The 15,239-nt window shown below is 37.0% G+C and overlaps 1 protein-coding gene across 9 annotated transcripts in view; it reads left to right on the plus strand.

Moving 5' to 3' along the window:
* Positions 1-15,239, plus strand: part of ZNF644 (zinc finger protein 644) — a 129,818-nt gene that overhangs the window by 32,912 nt on the left and 81,667 nt on the right. For 8 of the 9 annotated variants that reach the window (XM_037826665.1, XM_037826667.1, XM_037826666.1 and 5 more), the window contains one exon: positions 10,027-10,087. The exons of the other annotated variant lie outside the window; for it this stretch is intronic. In XM_037826665.1, coding sequence (XP_037682593.1) covers positions 10,044-10,087 — 44 coding nt within the window. In that variant the 5' untranslated portion in view covers positions 10,027-10,043. The remainder of the gene's footprint in view (positions 1-10,026; positions 10,088-15,239) is intronic. 9 annotated transcript variants of the gene reach the window in all.

Genomic DNA, 15,239 nt, shown 5'->3' on the forward strand with positions numbered 1-15,239 from the left:
TATATCAGGCATGTTTGGATCTTTGGGTGCATGTGATATCATTAGGATAATGTCTGTATTGCTTGGTTTGATTTCTTCTGTGGTGACTTTGTTCCTAAGCATGTTTTCTTTATGAATTGGCAAAGATGGCCACTGGCTGTTCTGACTTTCACCATTCTCATAAGTGTCATTTCCAGTGAAGAGAGTGCCCCTTATAGTCCCAGCAAACATCCTGAGGAAGATTCCAAATCTCCCTCTTTGGGTTATATTTCTATCCATGAACAAATCACCATAGCTAGGAGGTTAAAATAACTCTGATCAGCCTGGTGGTCACTTATTCAATCCTTGGTCCAGGGGCCTAGTGTTAGCACCACTGTAAAAATTGAGTAAGGATGCTTTTCCAAAGGAAAATCAGGATGCTATGAACAAAAATAGGAGAAGGAATATTAGGCAAAATAACAGATTGCTCTATGACAGTTTTCATAGATTTTGGGGCATCTTGAAAAATTTCATTATATCATTTAATCCAGTAAAGCTGTCTAGAAACAGAATTACAGTTGACTAGTGACATTATTTGCAGAACTGATTTGCTCAGTTTATATGTCTCCGAGTTTGTAAAACTTGTGACAAAACGTTTTGTAGAGTCACTGATAATAAAAGAATAAAAGAGGCTTGTGTGTCTCTTTTTCCCTTGCTACCAAAAGCTAAAGGATATAGATCAGTTGTTAAGTAAAAATAAATCCTCTAGGGATAAGAAAAATTTAATATGGTATCTTTAAGATAGAGTTGTGTATTAAGATAGAGTTTTGAGTTACACAAATAGCTCAAAAATCTTGGTTGTTTAAAACGGTTGTACGTATTATTACATCAGTTCTGTGGGTCAGCCAGGTAGTATTTCTGATCTTGGCTGGGGTCACCTATGAGTCTGCATTCAGCAGCAGGTCGGTAAGGTAGGTAGCTCCATAGCTCTTGACTGGGTTCTCCAAATGAGCTATAGTCTAGTATAGGATGACATTGGGTGGGACATTTGGACTGTCTTCCATATAGTCTCTCATGCTCCAACAGATTAGCTTGGGCTTGTTCTCATGGTTTTGTTCCAAGGGAAAGAGCAGAAGTATTCAAGGCTTCTTGAGGCTTGGGCTCAGAACTGGCAGACTGACTTCTGCATTTTACTGGTTTTCTTGGTCAAGGCCAGAATCAGGGTGCGGGAAAAGACTCCACCTCCTGGTGGAGAAATTTTAAAACCTCATTGCCAAATGCATGGATAACAGGGAGTGGTATAGAATTGGGACTGCTTTTACATTCAGGCTTTTTGATGTATTTTAGAATTGATCTAAAGATTTGTTTAGTTCTGGATTGAGCACCATTATATTTCAGTAGTTATGTTTGGACACAGAAGTTGGGGCAAGTATAAATTATATGCATTAGTCTGTCCAGTAGTTCAAATGACTCTGCTGTATTTGTTTTGTTTGACTTAATTTTTCCCCTGAGTTTATTACTTGCTTATTGTGGTTTTTTTAAACAAATTTGTTGAAGTGTAATTGACATAATAAATCACACATTTCAAGTATACAATCTGAACTAATTTGACCTCTGTATGTACGTATGAAATCATCACCAAAATCAAGATAATGAACATATCCATCACCTTCAAAGTTTCCTTACCTCTTTGTAATCCGTCTCTATTGCCCTTCCTCCCATGCTCAGGCATTTAGATCACAATTTCCAGAATTTAAATAAATGAAACCATGCAGTATGTACTCCTTTTGTCTGACTTCACTTAGCATAATTACTTTGAGATTTGCCCATGTCAAATGAATATATCATTAGTTCAATCCTAATTATTCCATTATAAGGATATATCACAATTTGTTTAGCTCTTCATATTGTTGATGAACATTTTCCCTCAGTTTCTGGCTATTACAAATAGAAATGCTGTGAACATTTGTATACGAGTCTTTATATGGGCATGCTTTCATGTTGAGAGATGAAAAAGCTAGGAATGAATGACTGGATCATATAGTAGGTGTATGTTTGACATCTTAAGAAATGGCAAAACTGTTTTCCAAAGTGGTTGTACCATTTTATCTTCCTGTTTCAGTGAATCAAAGTTTCTCCACATATTCACTGGCACTTGGTATGGCTAGTCTTAATTTTAGCCAGTCTTACAGATACACGGTCAAATCTCATTGGGGTTTTAATTTGTACTTCTCTAATGACTAATGATGCTGAGCATCTTTTTCATTTATCTTTGGTGAAGTGCTCCTTCAAATATTCTGCGTATTTTATAATACACAGAATTATAAAATTCTGCGTTTTTTTTTTCTTATTGAGTTTTTAAAAACAGGTTTATTGAGGCTTAATTGACATATAGCAGAGTGTGCATATTTGAAGTGTACCGTTTGATAAGTTTTGACATATGTATACACTCAGGAAGCTGTCACTGCAAACAAGATACTAAATATATTCTTTACACATAGAAGTTTCCTGGCGCCAGTTTGTATTTCTTCCCAGTCCTGAGTTGCATCCTTCTTATAGGTCTGTCTGTTAAACAGCCTTTAGTCTAGGGTTGCTTTTCCATCTCTACTTAGGCAATACTCTTTTTAGTATTCTCACCAGTTCTCCCTGAATTATGAGGTTTTCCTCTCTGAAGGGCATAGGCACTATATTTGGCTGTGTGAGACTAGAGCAGTATTCCCAGTTATCCTTTTAGGTGGCTCTTTCCTTGGTCTTGAGTAGTTTCATTTGATCTAATCACTAAGAAACTGGATTCTTGAGGGAGATCATCTTTTTTCTCTGTTTGTCTGCCTTTTCTCCATTGCTTTGCCCTTTGTTCCCTAGCTGCCTTGGCTTTGAACTCTTAGGTCTGTCTCCTCAATTCGGGGAGACCATTGGGCTCTGCCTGGGTTTTCCTTCCTTGGGCAAGGATCTGTACGTTCTTCAGGCAGTAAGCTAGGATAGTCATAGGGCTCACCTCTTTTGTTTCCCTTCTTTCAGGAGTCACTGTCTTTGGTTGCCTAATGTCTAATATCTGAAAACTCTTGTTTCATGTATGTTTTTGGTTTGTTAATCTTTTAAGGTGGGAAGGTACTCCATCCTGGTCCTTACATTTAAACATTTTTTTTTTTTAGCAGTTTATTTATCTTTTTTAACAGACCTTATTTCTTTTTTTAATTCAGCTTTTTTTGAGATATATTCACATATCATACAATCTCCATGATATACAATCAACTGTTCATAGTTGTACATTCATCACTCCAATCTGTTTTTTGAACATTTTCCTTATACCAGAAAAAGTAAAAAGAAAAAATAAAAAATAAAAAGTAAAAAAGAACACCCAAATCATCCCCCCCCACACCCTATTTTTCATTTAGTTTTTGTCTCCAGTTTTCTACTCATTCATCCATACACTAGATAAAGGGAGTGTGATCCACAGGCTTTCACAGTCACACTGTCACCCCTTGTAAGCTACATTGTTATACAATAGGCTTCAAGAGTTAAGGCTACTGGGTTGCAGATTGCTAGTTTCAGGTATCTACTTCTACCTATTCCAATATATTAAAACCTAAAAAGTGTTATCTATATAGTGTGTAAGAGTACCCACCAGAGTGACCTCTTGACTCCATTTGAAATCTCTCAGCCACTGAAACTTTATTTTGTTTCTTTTCGCTTCCCCCTTTCGGTCGAGATGTTCTCAATCCACAGTGTCAGGTCCAGATTCATCCCTGGGAGTCATATCCTGTGTTGCCAGGGAGATTTACACCCCTGGGGGTCAGATCCCATGTAGGGGGAAGGTTAGTGAGTTCACTTGCCAAGTTGGGTTAGCTAGAGAGAGAGGGCACATCTGAGCAGCAAAGAAGTACTCAGGGGGAGACTCTTAGGCACACTTATAACCAGGGTTACCGCTTCTTTGCAGTAACGAGCTTCATAAGGGCAAGCCCCAAGGTAGAGGGCTCAGTATACCAAACCACCAGTCCTCAATGTTTGTGAGAGCATCAGCAACAATCCAGGTGAGGAAGTCGAACACTTCTGCATTTTCCCCCAGCGCCTCGGGGGGGGGGGGGGCTGCGTATACATTTTTTATTCTCTGCCTAAATTACTTCAGGATGTGTCGCTATTTCATAAAAAAACTATATAAACCTACCAGGTGTCAGTTCCTACTCAAAGTTCCAGGTAACTATGGTATTTGAACAAACTGTACAAGTTAAATTGTTTAGGAAATATAGATCCTGCACCAAGTAAACATCTCTTCCCTTGTCTCACATGGAAGTTGAAGTTTTAAAACACAGTCAGTATCATTCTTTGCCCTTTGGCCCAATTTGCCTTAGTCCTAACCAGATCTTCTTCATTCATATCTCTAGTTGAAGTCTGGACTGTTTTTCAGCTTTTTTAACAGTTTCTGTATGCACTAATACTGACATCATAACTGCCAAGTTCTAGCTCTGAGTTTCAGGTATCACACAGATACCCAAAGTTCCAGTGATCGATTAGGTTATTCACAAAGGAATCGGCATTTCAGAATCTGGAGACAGCAATTGCAATTCAGGAATAGATGTGACTACTATAAGAGCTTATAATCTAGGGACCATTACAATAAGCATTCCCCTGTTAAGCTGTGCTCTAAAATTCAGTTCTGAGTTTACACATTGTAGTTAAGTCCATATTGGTGAGGCATCATAGTGTTTGCCTTTGTTTCTGGTGTAGTTCACTCAAAATGCTGTCTACAGGATCCATTCATCTCATTATGTATCTCACAGCTTCACTCCTCGCAGTTGCTCAGTATTCCATTGTATGCACACACCATAGTTCACCATTCTGTTCCTCAGTTTTGTATCAGTTTTGTGCCCTTAGGCCATCTCCACCCATTGCATATCATGTATACTGCCTCCATAAACACCAGGGTGCAAATGTCCATTCATGTCCCTGCTCTCAGATCTTCCAAGTATATTCCCCTAATTAGGTTATAGGACCTTATGGCCCCCATGTACTTAGCTTCTTGTGGAACCATCACACTGAACAGACCTTATTTTTTAGAGCAGTTTTAGGTTTAAAGAAAAATTGCGTGGAAAGTTGAGAGGGTTCTTATTTACTCCTCTCCTCCTGCCCCCCCCGAAGTTTTTTCTATTTTTAATATCTTGCATTAGTGTGTTACATTTGTTACACTTGATGAACCAATATTATTAATATCCATAGTTTACATTAGGGTTCACTCTTTGTGTTCTACAGTTCCATGGGTTTTGACAAATACATGTCATGTATCCACCATTATAGTATCATACAGAATAGTTTCACTGCCCTAAAAATGCACTGTGATCCACCTGTTCATCCCTTCCCCACCCCCACCACACCCATTCCCCAACCCCAGGCAACCACTGATCTTAGTTTACTGTGTCTAGTTTTGCCTCTTCTAGAATGTCATATAGTTGAAATCATATACTATGATATATGATGGTATGTAGTATTTTCAGGTTGGCTTCTTTCAGTTAGCAATATGCATTTAAGTTTCCTCCCCATCTTTTGGTAGTTCATATAAGCTTATTTCTTTTTATTGCTAAATAATACTCCATAGTATGGATGCATATAGTTTGTTTATCCACTTTCTTATTGAAGGACATCTTGATTGCTTCCAATTTTTGGCAATAATGAGTAAAGCTGATATAAACATTCACATGCAGGTTTTCGTGTAGATGTAACTTTTCAATTAATTTGGTTAAATATTTGCCTACGAGTGTGATTGGCTGGTTCACATGGTAAACCTATGTTTAGTCTTGTAAGAAACTGTGAGAATGTCTTCCAAAGGGCTGTACTATTTTATATTCCCACCAGCAATGAGAGTTTCTGTTGCTCTACATTGTCGACATTTAGTGTTGTTATTGTGTTGGATTTTAGCTATTTTAATAAGTGTGTAGTGTTGCCTCATTGTAGTTTTGGTTTGCAGTTTCCTAATGACATATGATGTTGAATATCTTTTCATATGCATATTTGCCGCCTGTGTGTCTTTTTGGTGAGGTATCTGTACAGATCTTTACCCCATTTTTAAATTGGGTTGTTTGTTTTCTTATTGTTGGGTTTTAAGAACTCTTTGTATATTTTGGGTATAAGTTTTTTTTTTAATCAGAAATGTGTTTTGCATGTATTTCTTTCAGTATGTGCTTATCTTTTTTATTCTTTTAATAGTGTCTTTTGCAGAGCAGAAGTTCTAAATTTTAATGAAGTCCAACATCCATTTTTCTTTCATGGATTGTGCTTTCTTGTTGTATCTAAAAAGTCATCACCAAATCCAAAGTCACCTAAATTTTCTCCTTGTTATCTTTCAGAAATTGTGTAGTTTTGGGTTTCACATTTAGGTCTTTGATCCATTTTGAGTTAATTTTTGTGAAAGATGTAAGGTCCTTGTCTAGATTCATTTTTTTTTTTTTTGTATGTCTGTCCATTTCTAGCACTATCTGTAAAAAGACTATCGTTTCTCCCCTTGTGTGTATTTTTTATGTGTAACTGGAATTTTAGGATCTAATTCTGAAGGCTTTTATGAATTATCAGTTTCATTTTCTGCAATGTTGATGCCTCCACAGTATATTTAAAACATTTCTTAAATTAATAGCTTTAATTTTGGATTTACAGAAAATTAGAACAGATAGTAAATAGTTCTCATATCTTCTCCCTTCCCTCCCCAATTACTCAATTATTAGCATCTTACATTAATATAGTATTTTTTAAATAATTAATGAACCAAATATTGTTACATTGTTGCTAATTAAAGACCATCATTTATTCTGATTTCCTTAGTTTTTGCCTGATGTTCTTTTTCTGTTCTGGGAGCCTATCCAGGATACCCCATTAACATTTAGTTATTGTGTCTCCTTAGGCCTTTCATGACTTTCCTTGTTTCTGATGACCTTGACAGTTTTAAGGAGTGCTAGTCAGGTATATTGTAGATACGCCTCATTTGGAACTTGTCTGATATTTTTCTCATGATAAGATAGGGCTTTGGGGTTTTGGAGAGGGTATTTTTGAAATTTTAGTATGTAAGTGTTTTATTAAAATCCTGCTGAGGTAAAGCCAGCTGTACCAACTACTTTTAAGTGTTTTCTTTTTCTCTGTACCCACCTCCTAGCACTCATCTAAATAAAATCCCAGTTATATTTTTTAGTTATGAATTTAAGAGTACTTCCTAACCAATGTCATTATGAAATCTTTTTTTTTTCCCTTTAAATAATAGTGTTTAAAATGTGTGGTTATGGCTATTTGGAGAACGAATGCAATTATAAGTTTATTTCAGATTTTGAGGTATAACTAAGAACAGAGCAAGACAAAAAAAATGAAATAACTGAAGTCAAAGTTATATATTGTACATGTGGGTTCGGTGTTTATACATGCATTTAAGTGGGGGGTGCTTCTTATTTATCTTCTTGAGAACATGCCGTCCTCTGTGCATTAGTTCCTATGGCTCCTGTAACAAATTACCACAAACAAGGTGGCTTTAAAACAAGAAATTTATTCTGTTTCTGGAGACCAGAAGTCGGTAATCAGTATCACTGGGCAGAAATCAGTATTACTGGGCCGAAATCAAGGTGTCAGCAGTGCTGTACTCCCTCTAGAGGTTCTAGAGGAGAATCTGTTCCTGCTTCTTGTGCCTGCTTGCAATCCTGGCTTATGACATCACTCCAAATCTTCAAGGCCAGCATCTTCAAATCTCTCTTTGCTCAGTCTTTACATTGCCTTCTTCTCATCAAATCTGCCTCTGCCTCCCTCTTATGAGGATATGTGTGATTGCATTTAGGGTTCACCTGAATAATCCAGAATAATCTCTCCATCTCAAGAACCTTAACTTAATCTTGTCTGCAAAAGACATTTTTTACCATATATGGTAACCTTCATAAGGTCCCAGGGATTAGGGTGTGGATATCTTTTGGGGGCCGCCTTTTAGTGTTACATTCAGCAGACTCATAGTGAGCTATTAGTGTTCTCACTTTGATTTATAGTTTAGTTTGTAACAGATCTCAATATCCAATTTTGGATGGCTGGGAGTTGGCAGCAGTAGGTGACAGAATATTTTCATCTCTGGACATTATGCAGAAAACTAAGTCGGTGGTTCTCACTGTGTGGTCCTTGAACTGGAAGCATCAGCATCACTTTAGAAACTTGTTAGAAATGTAAATTATCTCAGATTCCAATCTAGACCTATTGAATCAAAAACTCTGCTGGAGAAAGTAGAGGGTGCTAACAATCTGTATATAACAAGCCCTCCAGGTGATTCTGATGCATGCTCAAGTTTGAGTATCTGTTTTCTAGATTATTGACAGTATTAGTACTAAAATTATATGCCTTCTTCCCTAACTCCTTTCTGTTTAAGGCTAATGCTAAAATTAGTCTAGGAATTCTTGTCCACAAACTGCTTTCTCTAGGGGTAGAAACATTCATTATCACAATCTTGGTATTGATGATCCATAAAATTAATTCACTTAAAACAAGATTGCGCTGAATCACTGAACCGATTTTGTTAGTTGTATTTTTACTTAGATGTAGTGTTTTAATAAAATAATGTTATTGGATCCAGAGATGATGTGAATATTTTTCTCTAGTCCTTGAAAAAGTGAATTAAGCCCATTAGCCTGAATTTTACTTATTTTCTATATTCCTAAGTAAGTTTGGGATACAACATAAAACTTTGAATCACATATTCAGCCTACATAAAGCTTTTACTATGTGCCAGCCACTGAGAGTGCTGAAGAGAGAAAAATAAATTCTTGTTCTCATTGTGTCCACATTCTAGTTCAGAAAATACACGTAGAAAGAAAAAGAAAGGGTAGATAGAGAACTATCACTAGTTGTTATAGCAACTTGAGAAACACAGCTTTATACAACTGAAAGGATTGAAAAAAAAAAAGCATCTGCTCTTGTGACTGAGTTAAATATTGAAGGCCTAGTAAAAAGATGTTAGCAGAGTTAAAGTATTAGAAAGCAGTTATAGGGTATGAGGAACAGTATGCAAAAAGGTGTGAAAGTTGAGAGCTCATGAAGAGGTTTTTGTGTAGAAATAAGAAATGAATGGGAGAGTAGTGATTAGGAATAGACAGATAGATAAGGTTGAGATTGTAGAGTATCTTCCTGAGAAGTTCTGTGCTAAAGAGTTTTTATTCTGAGGTTGATAAGTACTAGTAAAGGACTTGAAGCATAGATGTGACATGTTGAGGCAGCTACAGTAAAATGATTACTCATAGTTCTGAGAGTGATGAATTTGAGATGAAAGTGAGTCTGAAAGTAGCACATTTACCGTAATCTAGGTGAGACTGGCAGTAGGGAAAAGGATACAATCAAGAAATGTGGAGGAGATAGTGGTGATTTGTTTTTTTTTTTGTTTTGTTTTGTTTTGTTTGATATGGAGAATTCCGAGGAATGTTAAGCCAGTTTCAGGTAGGGGAATTGTGGAATGTGGTAAAATTAGTTGGAGTAGGTAGATTTTTTGGTGAATACATTTTCAGTGGATTGTTGGAGTAGAGGTCACATTATACTAGATTGAGGATTAAGTTAAGGAAGAAAGAGAGTATCACTGTATGCTGTTCTCTAGAATAACAGTGTCTGGCCTTTATTAAGTACTTAATAAATATTAGCCAGTATTATGATTACTATTAGTATATACCTCTATGCCATCCCATACTGTATCTTTTTTGTCTTCAGCTTTTTGCTGTATTTTTTGATAAGTACATGATAATAGATGAAGTGTGTTTATTAACAAATACTTTAAGTATTACCATTGTCATAGTATTAAAGTTAAGAAAAACAGGTTATTATAAATTAAAGAGAATTAGAAAGTTTGTTTCATTTGAATAGATTATTGTTCCTCAGGAGAACAGATAATTAGCAGTAATTTCCTGAAGGTTAAAATGGAATGATCATGTTTTAGCTGAATATATTTTCAAATAGATGGTACATCTAAAAAATAGTTTGCTGTTTGGTTTTTAATTTGAAAGAGGAGTGTATTATAGATGTACTCATTCATACCTGAAGCAAAAAACTGAATGATAATCTTTATATGTGTCATTGCAGGTTTGATTTAATTTCGGATGAGATTGTTCTTACAGCAAGATGTTAATAAAGCAAAACCTAGGTAAGTAGAAGACTGTTTTGTTAAATGCTGTATATTAAAGTCAATAATACAAAATTTTATGGTTTTAAAAAGTGCATTTGAAGTCCAGGACTACTGAGTTTTTTAGTAAAATTTTGAAATAGGAAGAATCACTTTTTTACATACTTGTTCCAGTTGATTTGATGGGACTAAAAATATAGCTGTCAAATTTTAGGACTAGTCTTAGCTTTTCTTTTATGTTGAGGTTAACTAAAATATACAAGTCTCCAGTGACTATCCTAACATGTTAGAAAATCAAGTTGGTATTTGGTTTAGCTACCCAGAAGCCAGATCTCTTACTGAAGAGATTTATTCAATTGCTAGAGTGTTCTTGCTTTAATGGATCCTAGTACATGAGTAATCTTTACTTATATAAATTTTACTTATTTCTATGAACAAAGGGTGTCTACAAATGGGTTAAAGTTCCCAAATTGTGACTTCTGTCTGTTAAAATAGTGTAAATAATTTTTAATGTTTTTCTTGTGGACATCTCTACGGAATGACTATTCTAATGTAGCATTCTGATTAGCTTTAATTCCCAAGACGGTTGACTTTCAGAAAAATGAATTGTGATCATGTACTTTTGGTCTGGTTTGTGAAAGAATGTTTTTAAATAATATAAACTGTTGAAAGGTTAAAAAAAAATACATTCACTATTTTTTGGTAAGTGAGCATGGCTTCAAAGTACTAACAGATTAAAAAGAATACTTTGATAAAATTGCAATTAACTTGGTCTTCGTGAAATCTAACCAAATGTTTCAGCTATCAAAAACTAGCTGATCTGGATATCTGCAGGGGGCAAGATGGCAGCATAGGGAGGTGTGGAATTTAGTTAGTCCCCTAGAGCAACTAGTAAGTAGCCAGGAACAACTAGGAAATAGTATGGAAATACTGATAGGGGAACATCCATGACTGGACAACAGCGTGTATCAGTCAGGAATGGGTGGAACGGCTGAGATCACAGCATAGAACTGTAAGTAAAGCTCCCCAAACTGCGGCGCTGGCCCCCCTCCCCCACCAGCATGGCAGGCTGAGTTTCAAAACTTCGCTGTAGGAAAAAGCAGCGGTCCCTGCTGGGAGCAAGGGAATGTAGCTCAATGAAGCTCCAATTGCAGTTTTAATTAACAAATTTGGACTACTGAATTTGTGCTGTAACCACAGATAAACACAGAACCGTGTACCAACTCTGGTCAACTGGAGAAACTGCAGGGGGCTGGGGACTGACTCTGAAAAGGGGACTTCTTGCTTTTTTTCCTTTTTTTTTTTTTTTTTTCCTCTCATTCTAAGTAGCTCATTAGAGAAAGCCTCAGGCAGTTTCAGTTGTCAGTGCTGACCCAAGTAAGGATGGAGTTAAATAGTCAGAAAGTCAAAGGAAAAACTCAAGTGTAGGAGACAGTTCCCCAAAGGGCTTATGTTCCCTAAGGAAGGGGGGGTTGGGGCCCAGCTCAAGTGGTGGCCCTCCCTTAGAAAATTCAGACCCCATGGCCTGGGAGGGGAGGGGGGAAACCAACAGAAACAGCCTAAGCTTGGCTTCTGACATGCTTGGTCCCTGGCTGGGACAGGGTCCACTGAGAATTAAATACATCACACCTCTTTACACTGGTGGGGAGCTGTGGGCTGACAAGTGCCACCTGCTGGGCAGGATAGGAAAAGCACAGAGTCTAGGGGCCTCACAGGAAAGTCTCATCATCTACTGGGTCTCATTCTTAGGGAAATCTGATACTGAATACAGTCTCCCACTGAGAACTGGGCCCATCTGGTCTGGAAAAATCTGATTGGGGTAATTGAGGAAACCAGATGCCTAGACAACAAAAAATTACAAATAACATGAGGAAAAACAAAGAAATGGTCCAGTCAGTTGAAAAACTTAAACTTAACTGAGATACAGGAATTGAAACAACTAATTATTAATCAAACACATCACCTAAATCAATTCAAAAATCAAATCAGTTAGTTGAGGAAAGAGAATGGCAAAAGGAGACGAAGGCTATAAAGAAGACATTGGACGAACATAAGGAAGAACTTGAAAGTTTGAAAAAATAATTGGCAGAACTTATGGCAATGAAAGGCACAGTAGAAAAGATGAAAAACACAGTGGAGACAAACAGGAGATTTGAAGAGGCAGAAGAAAGGATTCATGAACTGGAGGACAGGACAGCTGAGATCCTACACACACAGCAGCAGATAGGGAAAAGAATGGAAAATATGAGCAGGGTCTCAGGGAAATGACTTTGTGACCAAGATACTTGCTTTACAAGAAATACTTAAGTGAGCACTATAGGCAGATAGGAAAAGACAGGAGTGAGAGGTTTGGAGAATAATTTATAAATGAAGACTATCAGTAAGGATAAAAAGAGAGAGAGGAAAAAATAAAATAAGATGTGACATATAAAATCCAAAAGACAAAACGGTAGTAAACAATAGACATGACATTGAGTGAAATTAGCCAGAAACAAAAGGACAGATTCTGTATGGTCTCATTAATATGGACTGACATTGATGAGCAAAATTTGAGAGTTGAGAACACAGATTATCAGGAGACAGAAAGAGGTTAGAGATTGGGCATTTGATGGTGAAGGAGTACAGAATGTTCAACAGGATTGATTGTATAGATCCAGAAATGGAATGGATAGCATAATAGTGTGTGATGATAACATAATACTTTTAAGTACGCTGAACAAAGATGAGTGTGAGTACTGTTGAAAGAGGAAGACTAAGGGCAAGTATGACACCAGAAGGAAAGACAGAAGATAAAAACAGATTGTACAACTTAGCAAAATCTAGAGAGGTCATTATTGGTGAGTAAATGTACAAATATAAGAATGTTTTTAGATGAGGGAGAACAAATGAATGTAACATTGCAAGGTGTTGAAAATTGGATGGTAATAGGGGAAAAATGCAATCAATGCCAAGTAGAGTCTATAGTTAATGGTAACATTGTAAGATGCTTCCATTAATTGTAATGAAGACAATATACCAAAGCTAAATGTCTATAAAGGGGGGTTATAAGGGAGTGAATGGGATTCTTGGTGGTGGTGATGTTGTCTGACCTTTTCACTGTATTTTATTTTTAGTTTTCTTCTTTGTATTTTTATTCATTTTTTTTTCTCCTTTTCCTCTTTCTTTGAGGAAGAGACGGAAATGTCCTCATAGATTGTGATGGTGATTGCATAATTAAATAATTATACTGGGAATCATTGATTGTTTACTTTCGGTGGATTGTATGATGTGTGAATAAAACTTAAAGTCAAAAGGATACAAGTGCTGGAGAAAATGTGGAGAGTAGGATTCACCTATTTCCTGTTGGTAGGGAAGTAGAATGGTGCAGCCCATCTGGAGTGCAGTGTGGTGGTTCCACAGGATGCTAACTATGGGGTTGCCATGTGGTCCTGCAACCTGTTATTGGGTATACTTGGAAGAACTGAGAGCAGGGACATGAGTGGACATTGCACACTGCTGTGTATGGCAGCCATTTTCACAATTTGCAATGGATAGAGATGGCATAACGGTACATAGACTGATAAACAGAATGGTGAACTGTGGTGTATACATACAATGGAATGCTGAGCAGTACCAAGAAGAAATGAAGTCGTGAGGTATGCACCTAGGTGAATGGACCTTGAGGACAGTTATGTCGAGTGAAATAAGCCAGAATCGAAAAGACAAACATTATAACACCTCACTAGCTATAATGTGCAAATTCTGAGAATTGAATCAGAGAGCATAGGTTGTCAGGGGAAGGCTTATGGTAAAGGTTCCTAGATTGTAAGCTCTTACAGCAGTCATATCTATTCATGAATTGTAATGGTTGTCTCTAAATTCTGAGATGCTGAGGTGGGCAGTCCCTGTAACTTCGGGTATCTGTGTGACACCTGAGATTCAGAGCCAGAGTCCAGCCGCTATGAATGTCAGCATTACCTCATACAGTAGCAAATGTTAAAAAAGCTGAAAAATAGATCAGACTTCAATTAGAGATAGGAATGAAATGGACTTGGTTAGAACTAAGGTAAACTAGACTAAAGGGAAAAGGATGATATTGACTGTGTTTTAAAACCTCAACTTCTGTGTGAGACCAAAGGAAGAGATTTTTGTTTGGAATAAAATCTATACTTTCTGTAGCATGCTATGTAATTTAACTTGTATGGTCAGTTTATTGAAACACCATAATTATCTGGAAGCTTGAATTAGGGGATGAGATCTGGTTGATTTGTACAGGTTAGCATGAAGCCCCGATACATACCAGACTAATTCAGGCAGAGAATAAAAAGTATTTGCACAGCCACCTTGAGGGCCTTGGAAAAATGTGGAAGCACTGAACTTCCCCACCTGGGGAATTCCTGATGTTCTTGCAAGCATTGGGGACTACCATTGAGTTGACCAAGTCCTTGATCTTGGGGCTTTCCCTTACAATGCTTTTTACTTCAAAGTAGAAGCTGAGCCTACTTACAATGGTGCTTAAGAGTCACCCCCAGAATAACTCTTGTTGCTCAGATGTGGCCTATTTCTCTCTAAGCCCACTCGGCTGTTAACTCACTGCTCTCCCCGCTAGGTGGTACTTGACTCCCAGGGGTGTAAATCTCCCTGGCAATGTGGGACCTGACTCCTGGGAATGAACCTGGACCCAGCATTGTGGGATTGAGAAAACCTTCCTGACCAAAAGAGGGAAGAGAAATCAAGCAAAATAAAGTTTCAGTGGCTGAGAGATCTCAAATGGAGTCAAGAGGTCCTTGTGGAGGTTATTCTTACGCATTATAAGAGATATCTTTTTAGTTTTTAGTGTACTAGAATAGCTAGAAGAAAATACCTAAAACTGTTGAACCACAATCCAGTATCCTTGATTCTTGAAGACGATAGTGTAACTATATCACTTACACGGTATGACTGTGATTGTGAAAACCTTGTGGCTCACACTGCCTTTATCCAGTGTATGGATAAATGAGTAGTAAAAAGGGGGACAAAAAGTAAATGAATACAAATGGGGGAAAAGGAGTATGAGCTGTTTTGGTGTTCTTTTTTACCTTTATTTTTATTTGTACTCTTATTTTTTGAAGTAATGAAAATGTTCAAAAAATTGATTGTGGTGATGAATGCACAACTGTGATGATGCTGTGAACAAATGATTCTACACTTTGGA

The sequence above is a fragment of the Choloepus didactylus genome, chromosome 2, assembly GCF_015220235.1.
Source record: "Choloepus didactylus isolate mChoDid1 chromosome 2, mChoDid1.pri, whole genome shotgun sequence".
Classification (NCBI taxonomy): domain Eukaryota; kingdom Metazoa; phylum Chordata; class Mammalia; order Pilosa; family Megalonychidae; genus Choloepus; species Choloepus didactylus.